At 39.5% G+C, this 9,055-nt stretch overlaps 1 protein-coding gene across 2 annotated transcripts; it reads left to right on the top strand.

Annotated features, from left to right (window-relative positions):
- Window positions 1-265: 265 nt before the first annotated feature.
- nherf4b (NHERF family PDZ scaffold protein 4b) lies at window positions 266-9,055 on the top strand. 2 transcript variants are annotated; one of them, XM_069724102.1, is made up of 11 exons: window positions 266-317; window positions 5,362-5,389; window positions 5,803-5,867; window positions 5,950-6,161; window positions 6,258-6,462; window positions 6,565-6,701; window positions 6,993-7,197; window positions 7,300-7,496; window positions 7,648-7,857; window positions 7,953-8,168; window positions 8,284-9,055. In XM_069724102.1, exons 1-11 carry the CDS (start codon window positions 284-286, stop codon window positions 8,314-8,316), a joined length of 1,542 nt encoding a protein of 513 aa, XP_069580203.1. In that variant the 5' UTR covers window positions 266-283; the 3' UTR covers window positions 8,317-9,055. The 2 variants fall into 2 exon arrangements, with proteins under 2 accessions (XP_069580203.1, XP_069580202.1); XM_069724101.1 differs by having other exon boundaries at window positions 8,281-9,055.

Here is a 9,055-nt window from a genome sequence, read left to right as displayed (position 1 = left end):
GGAGGAGGCACAGATATGATACGCACACATGATTGTGAAAAGTGTCTCTGGTTGAGACAGAACACTCTGGAACAATCCTGTTACGAGTTTTATACTTTCAGTCCACAAAACAATGAAACACAGACAGATACATATGTACATGCAGTACAAATGTGTGCTCAAAAATTCCACACACAGGTTAAACCTGTATGCATCGTGGGGAGGAGTCTCCCTGAGATCAAAATAAATGCTGGGACGTCCAGTACTCCCACTGATACATCCCTCTGAGTGGTTTGCTGACCTGATGGGAAAGAAACACAACATGAAATCAGGAACCGGTAATGCATTCAAATCTTTTTCCATTTTCTTTGTTTATTAGTTCTAATTTTGTATCTTTCTCATCCATGTTGTCTCTATATTTTAACATTTTAGTTTGTTTTTATATTCTCTTTTATATTCTGAACTTTATTTTGTCTGTACCTTCTTTGTATTTTCTGTGCTGCATGTGGGATTTAATCTTGATGGAAAATTATGAAGTCATGAAACTAATGAAATGCAAAAGTAAATCTTAATCTTAAATCTGAACTCTTCCAATACAGGTAAAATCAAACAGCTTGGGATGATTAGTCAAAGCTCATCATTCACATGTTTATACAGTTCCAATAGATAATTAAATGCAGACACCCAGCAGAGCTTCAGCAGTTTGTCTTTGTTTGTATCTGGAGGATCACTGTGTCCTAGAAGATTTAAAAAAAAAAAGAAGGTTTATGGTAGGAAAAGCAAACAGTGACCCATTAGATGTACTGCTATGGTGTACTCTATTCAAGAGAGCTACGTGTTATGAGAGCTGGATTTCCTCTGGGAGCAAACGGTTAGAGCATGCCATCAATCATTGATCATTTATCACAACAGTTCGTTTTTATTTTACACTATTTTAGAGAAACATTGGATTCTTGTTGACATGAGGAGCTACACAGATAATCACAGTTTAGAAGACAGTGATGGCTGAGTGTGTAAACTTGAGACATTCCCATGTCTCTTAAAGGCTGTTTTGGGAGAGGTGAATGATATACGAATGTATTTATTTAATATTTATTTTCTCAGAGAAGGTTGATGCTTTTTTTTTTTTTTTTTTTACAGTAACAACCTCCCAACAGTTTGTGGATGGCCTTGTGGAGGACCAAAGTGACACTAGGTTTTCTCACAAACAGGAAAGGCCGACCGATCTTATCTCATAGATTGAGTGTTGGAATTATTAGCAGTGACCAGGGATCAAACGTGACGGCAGAGCAGTAAATGGAGTCCAGGGGCCTCAGAGAGGAGGCAGCAATATGCATATACAACATCCCTGTAATCAAGGACTGAAAGCACAACTGCCTCAACATCTGTCTAAAACTCAGACTCAAGGTACTTCTGTTTCTGTAGAAGCTCAGCTTGTGTCCACAGTTTTCCAATAATACCTAAATGTACATTTCTCATTCAGGTGTCAGGATATCTGCACACTGTCATAGTAGAATTATTTATAATTTATATTTTTGTAATATTAGGATCAGCATGAATCCAGTTTTAGTTTCATACTTTATTATAATTTTTGCTGTGGCTAAAGCCTAATGGTTGATTGTATACCACATAGTTTTTTTTTCTACTTTGCATAGTTCCTCACTTGGCCAAAGGGCATTTCCTGTAGGTCAGAGGTTCCCAGTCTTTTCAGACAACATACCGCTATCAAACTGACTTTACAAGTACCACTGCACACTGCAGATATCAATAATTGTTTTTCATAAAATCAAAATCATTGATTTGAAAAGGCTAAATCCTCAGAAAGACTAAATAACAACAACATAAGGTCTCAAAGTCAAAGAATACATTTATTAACCAGAGCTCTCACTACAAAATCCCTCAAAATCAGCAGTGAGGTGAGGTGTGTACAAACAGCTACTGGACCTTTTCCACTTAAAAAAAAAAAAAAAAAAAAATCATTCTGCTTAATGAAATCAATGTCTGATTCCGACTGTGTAAAGCTAATGTTAGCATTATGTTATGTTGAGTGTGGTGTCATGTCATCCTACATTGCAAAGCACAGGCCAATTTTAATAATTGTATTTAAATTTAGGCCTTTCAGTAAGACTTTGCATACCATCTGGTACCAGTGGTACACATACTACAGTTTGGGAATCACTGTTGAGGATCTCCCAACACGGTTCCTGCCTATCGCTACGTTGACTGTCAAGTAACATCATGTACGGCAATTCATTTTACAACCAGACATAGAAAAAGACCCTGATAGAAAAGACACACATCTCACATGTGATCACATGTATAACACATTTACCACATGTTGTAACATATCATAACTTACTGTCGACTAATTTTCTAATATAATTTTCTCTCGACTCGACTACTGCAACTCCCTCCTTTCTGGCATAAACCAAAAATCGATCTCCCGCCTCCAACTAGTCCAGAATGCAGCAGCTCTGCTTCTTACTGGTTTTAACAGACGACATCACATTACTTTAGTTCTGGCCTCTCTCCACTGGCTCCCGGTTGGTTTTAGAATTGATTTTAAGATTTTGTTGATCACTTTTAAGGCCCGCCTGGGTCTGGCCCCGAGCTACATTATTGAAATGTTAGCCCCATATGAGCCAACTTGCAGCCTGAGATCCTCCGGTGGAGCCCTTCTGGCCGTTTCAAAGTCGAGACTTAAATCAAAGGGTGACCGTGCTGTTGCCATTAGAGCCCCTCGACTTTGGAACGACCTACCTGAGGAGATAAGGCTCGCAGAATCATTAACTTCTTTTAAATCATTTCTTAAAACCCATTTTTATAGAATTGCTTTTAAGTGATGTCATCCTTTTATGTCCTTTTATGCAGTTCTTTTGTTCCCCTGTTTTTGTTTGTTTATTTTATTCATTTATTTATTTGTTTGTTTTCTATTCTTGGCTTAAATGTTTACCAGTATTGACGTTATGTATGACTATGCTTTGCTTCTCTACGGAGCACTTTGTAAACTCTGTTTTTAAAGGTGCTATATAAATAAAGTTATTATTATTATTATTATAACATGGGGAAAATATGTGGAGAAGTTTTCACATGGTAATCTACATGAGCTTTGTACAACTTACAACTTGCATATTGTATTGGGAGTGTACACACCCCGAAAAGGGGGAAACAGGTTTGATTGTGATATGGATCGCTGCAACTCACTCCATAACTGACGAGCAGGATGAGACAGAATGAAAATAAATTCACGAGTCAATCACATCCTTTAAGAGGTCCTTCATCCAAAATGTCATGAAACAAACATTTAGTGCTTGTCTACCACTTAAACCTGCTCATTACATGACAGCTCGTATGTGCTACATGTGGAAAAGCAATGTGTATATTTCATTGATGACTTTTTTATTTTTTATTTGAATGTTAAAGTGTATCTTTCTCTTACAAAATATTACCAATGTCCCAGGAGTCCGAAAGCAATAATCCAATGTTGCTGCTCAAAGTAGATTTGTGAACAAGCACCGATTTATATAAAAATGCTGACAGGTATTTCACGTTTCAAACTTTAAGGTTTTTTTATGCTCTTTCACCCCCCTTTTCAAAAGGACAACGACTAAAGATAATTAGTTTGTTTGTTTGTTAGTCTGTTTTATGGTACCTCAGCTGATAGTTAAAGTCAGCAGATGTATCATTCACACATACAAACAGCACTTTCATTGTTTAGTGGATGCAGTTTGCTTGAAAGAACAACTCCGACCTTCATAGAGCTGTACATTTAAATGAATATGCTACAATGTGATTGACAGTTGGTCAAGCCTGAACGTGTCAGTAGAAACTGAATTTGAATCATTTATCTTTGAATTGCAATTGCAAAACTTGAATAATTGCTTTAAAAATGTAACATTTTAGTTTGAAACTGAATTTCAATCAACTTTAAACTGAATGTTTAATTCTCAATTAGAATTAACTTGCTTTGAAATCACATTTTAATAAAACTGAAAATTCAACTCCTAAATTCAGTTAATGTGTCTCACACATCCGGGTCTTTGAGGGAGACCACTCAAGAGCAGGTTCACGAGCTTCTATTGAAGGCTGCAGTTATCGCGAGTTAGCGAACGCGGCACGTCGCGCGCTCCTTTTGTCAGTGCAGGTGAACGATGAGGTCACCTTCACCTGCGAAGGAGAAACCAGGACGGCAGCTGGACATTCGCGTCTTTTTTCAGACAGTAAGTAACAGATACAAAAAAAGAGCCCAGGAGAGAAATAAATGTGGAAATTTCAGGTTCTGCATTGTACACTTTTTAGACTTGCAGCTAAGTTAGCTGTACGGCGCCTGCTACAAATCCTTTTATTTTCTTTCTTTTAAATGTTTTTATTTCTTTTCTTCTTCTTTTTTTTTTTTAATTTTTTTTTACCACTGACAGGTTCAGATTGTGATTATAATTGTCTGACAACAACTTTGAAAGAATAGCTCGTGATAGACATGTTAGTTTAATCAGAAACTGCCTTAACGTTGCTGTGGTCAAAACCACCAGACTCCGATCATAAAAACACTGATTTCACCTGCAGAGCACGACAGGTTCGTTCTGGTCTGGTGGCTTTCAACAAAGATATTACGACTGTTTCTGGGTTTATATGATGTTTGACCAAACCAAAATATAAAGAAAACTTGAATGAGGAAAAAGTACATCTGTGGGGATTTTCTCCATAATGTCAGTCACTTGGAATAAAAATCTGAGCCTGTCGGTGGAAAGAAAAATGCACTTTTAGTGGAAGTACTTTTGACGGTCTGTTGGTAAAGTTATAAAGACCAATGGACAGGAGTAACCGTTACCTGACACGTTTTCTATTGCCTCATCTACTAAACTATTCCAACGAAGCCAGGCGCTTCATTAAATCGCACCTCACCAATGGTCACAACAACGTGTGCAACTCAAGTGCTGGTGTTTTTTTCCACGCAGCGTAACGTGGTACTTACTAACAAAGCCCACGGCTTCCCGCTGCTCCGTGCACGTCGCTGTGCCGCGCTCCGTTACAACGCAGCTGGAGCAAGTTGGAGCGCAGCAAAGGAAGCTCCGTGAATCTGCACTCGATTGCTCTTCCTCAAAGACCCGGAGAACATGCCAGCTCCACACAGAAAGGCCCAGGCCCGGATTCGAACCCGCAACCTTTTCGCTGCGAGGCGACGATGCTGAATTCAAATAGAAATGTTTCAAATTCAGTTTCTACTGATGCGTATGTGCAACAAACTTGATGTAGGTAGAGTAATACCAATTCAGATTTAATAGGAAAAGTGTTTGTTAGTAAGTTTGTCTGGATGTGTCGATAAGGATTTTCACGCTGTGACATTTATCAATTGTCATTCACTTCTTGATTTCTTTTTTCAAGATTTGATGGAGGTTGTAGTTTTGAAAGAGTAAGTCTACTTTTCATCTACTTGTTTGCATCAGTGGAAATACATTTTGAATACCCTCATTATTTCAGCCTTAGTTCAGATGACAACGTTACAGTAGTACTGATAAGATCAGATGATTGATCAGATGAGGACAGACCAGGATGTTTAATCTGTACAAACAAAATTACAGCATTGATGTCTACCCCAACCTGTTATATTTATTATTGATGATGCAACTGATTAAGTCATTATATAAAAATTGAAACAAAGACATTTAGCAATTATAATGCACAATTTATCTACCTTGAAATTAAACTTTAAGTTAACAGGTTTGTACTGTAGACTGAAGGGAAATGGATTACTTTATTTTAGAATTTATTTCACCTCCACATCAGTAACTGAAGTAAAATATCTCTCATCTCTACCTTTCAAAGCAAATTTACATTCAATCCTAAAGAGGGAATAGACAACCCAGCGATGATGATCACGGATGATACAGGTATCTTGCATTAAAATTTGTATTAACCTCATAAGGAAAGTCTGCTCCGTATGACGACACTTTTCTGTCTGCTCTGGTTCAGACTGTATGTCTCCACCCAGGCCACGCCTGTGTGTTCTTGAACGTGAGGAAGGGGAGACCTATGGCTTCAACCTGCGGGTGGAGTGGGGGCGCCAAGGACACATCATCAGAAATATAGTGTTAGGAGGGACAGCAGAGCGCAGCGGCCTCCGGGATGGAGACAGGCTTCTGGAGGTCAACAACTGCTACGTGGATGATGTTCCTCACGCTGAGGTAAAATAACAGGAGCTCCATCCATTGTTAAAAATACAGAAGTCACTCTAAATGACTTTTTAAATGGATCTACTGTGTTTCCCAATTTATAATCAGGTGACTAGGAAGATAAAGCGGAGTGGATACCAGTTATGCTTGCTAGTGATGGATGGGGAGGAGTATGAGCTGGCTTTGTCCCGAGGTCAGCAGGTCCGAGGTCTGGCCAGAACCAAAAAGGACGAAGATTGCAAACCACCCAGACTTTATCACATCATCAGGGATCCTGACTCGGGTCTGGGCATCAACTTTACACCTGTGGAAGGTAAAATGTCTTCTGGCCATCGTAACAAGTTCCAGACGAGACGTCCAATGATTTAAGTCTGTGTGGAGTTGTTCAGCTGCACCTTCTGTTTCTGCTCTGTAGGAGAGAAAGGTCGCTTCTCCGTGAGCCTGGTGGCTGGAGGTGCAGCTGAAAAGGCAGGAGTGTGTAAGGGAGACCGCCTGGTGTGGATGAATGGAGAAATGGTGTCCGATTTCACATACTCTGCACTCAGCAGGATGGTTCGTGGTACTCCTGTTTTTTATTTTATGATAACATTGAAAAAGTAAAGGTGGTGTTTTTTCTGCTAAATATTGTTGCGATGTTACTTCCTCCAAAAAAAAAATGTATACTCGGGTTGGCCAAAGAATTTTGTTCCAAACCGAGAATGCAATGATCAAATATAATTCCAAGTGTGATTAAAAAAATAATAATAATCTCCAAAGCACATGAACACAATGTTCTCATTAAAACATTAAAGAAGTTATTATATCCAACCTTGTCTAACTTTAATAAACAATGTTTTGTTGTAGACGAGAAAATGTGGTGATCGCATCACCATCCTGGTGATTGACAGTGAGAGTGAGAAGATCTACATGCTGAGGCAGATGCCCATCCTGCCCATCATGGCTGTTCAACATAACCTGCCTTACAGAGCCAGAAAACTCCAGCTGGTCTCTGAACCTGAGGGCTACGGTTTCCTCCTCCGGCTGGAGAGAAGGCTATCAGGAAGCACATGTGAGATAAGGAAAAAAAGAAAGAAAACTCTCTCAAAACTCAAAGTTTGACATTCTTCACTTTGGTCTTTTGCACTCACTGCGGTGTGTTGTTGACCGATAGATCACTATCTGCGTGGAGTGCAGGGAGGCAGTCCAGCGGACAGGGCAGGCATGCGGGACGGAGAGCTGCTGCTGGAGGTCAATGGAGAGTCAGTGGAGTTCCTGAGGCATGATGAGATAGTGAACAGAGTGAGACTGAGTGGACAACAGGTCTCCCTGACCACCATCACTGCTCTGGGGCTGGAATTTTACACCGAGGTGGGCATCACTTGCCAAAAGTCTTTTCCAAAATTCATTTTCTCCAGATGCTTTGAACGGTGCACTCATTCAGAAAACATATCTAAACCTAATTCATGTTAAGAAACGGGTCCGATTTTATGCTTTTTCTTTCTTTGCTTTTTGTCTGCAGCTGGGTTTGTCTCCTCTTCGCTTCAGTGATGATGATGCTGGTGAGAAAGAAAAGGAGAGCAGTGACCCACCGAATGCAGAGGAGCAGTTAACACCAAAGGAAATGGAGGGCCTGTGCACTCCTAGACTCTGTTCACTCCAAAAAGGCCCTTTTGGGTTTGGCTTTAACCTCTGCTCTGTCCCACAGAGTCCTGGGACTTTCATCAGTCAGGTCGGGTTGAAATCTTGTTTTGCATTAACACAAAACATTAAGAAGAGAGGCAGACACTTCAGTGAGAAGATTCTCCATTTCTCCCTGTCCTGCAGCTGCCATTAGGTGGTCCTGGACAGAGTGCCGGACTAGTAGAGGGTGATGTCGTGATGGAAGTCAATGGACGAAATGTGGAGGAGAAATACCTGGAAGATGTGATTATGCTTATTAAAGAGGGAGGACATTTTCTTTCATTACTAGTTCTGGATAACACGAGCTACAAGAAGATGAAAATGACTGGCACATCTACCATAGATGTCACTGACAGAGAGGTGAAAAAAAAAATCTTTAAATATTTTATGTACAACATTAGTAGTCTGTTTACACATTTCTCAGTTTATTAATGAGAACATCTTTACAAATTTTTTGTTGTTTATATCTCAGCAGGATGAAGAAAATGATGACATATCACCTTTGTGATCCACAAAGATGCGTACTTCTGAAGAGATTCCCCAGCACCGTATTTCTACTGAGGAGACTTCAAACTGAGCTCAACGAGAGAAAAACTCTTTTAATATGAATATAATATTATACTGGACTCTGTGATCTTGATCAAATCTCTGGCTTTTATCAATGAATCCGGCTGACGAAAGATAAACTATTTATATGCAGTGTATTTGTAATAGTATGAAACAGAGGGCACAAAAACGGTTTTATTTCTGTGTAAAACTGTTAAAGCCGGCAGATATATTGGAGGCTGATGCATTTACATCCAACGCTTATTTCTGGGAAGTGCAGAACGGAAGTGTGCGATATGAGACATTATCTTGTCTAAAGGTATAGTACTGTAAGTCCTACAAAAGCAAAAGTCCTAACATGCAAGAGCACTATTTGTCAATGTACTAAGGGAAGTATGTTATTAAGAACACAGCCTCTTGTTTGGGAGCAGGATTGACAAAGACTCCTCTGGTTATGTCCAGAGAAGACTTAAGAAACTCACAGTGCAGTCTAAGACATTCCCTGCACATGAGCCGGACGTGGCGTGTTAACCAATGAGCAAGAAAGCAAAGAAGTATATTTCCCAAATGTTACTTACCTTCATCTTTAACAGTTCACTGATACATTTTTTTTCTCTGCTCTTTGTGTAATTGCTCCTGGCGCAGTGTTTATATGTATATACAGTAAGCCACTCTCTTGCCAGGATGTCTTACAGGGAAAA

Source organism: Brachyistius frenatus, unplaced genomic scaffold (assembly GCF_029030835.1).
Source record: "Brachyistius frenatus isolate BFR_SWC_R1_liver_20210118 unplaced genomic scaffold, ASM2903083v1 Contig_361, whole genome shotgun sequence".
Taxonomy (NCBI): domain Eukaryota; kingdom Metazoa; phylum Chordata; class Actinopteri; family Embiotocidae; genus Brachyistius; species Brachyistius frenatus.
Note: the sequence above shows the minus strand (reverse complement) of the source record. Positions and strands in the feature narration are given on the sequence as shown.

Bases quoted from the DNA above. Each gene is read 5' to 3' on its own strand.
- nherf4b (XM_069724101.1), top strand. From the start codon at position 284: ATGGGAAAGAAACACAACATGAAATCAGGAACCG. The intron at 5,390-5,802 runs GTAAGTCTACTT...TACCTTTCAAAG, and splicing joins GAGGTTGTAGTTTTGAAAGA to CAAATTTACATTCAATCCTA. The intron at 5,868-5,949 runs GTATCTTGCATT...GCTCTGGTTCAG, and splicing joins GATGATCACGGATGATACAG to ACTGTATGTCTCCACCCAGG.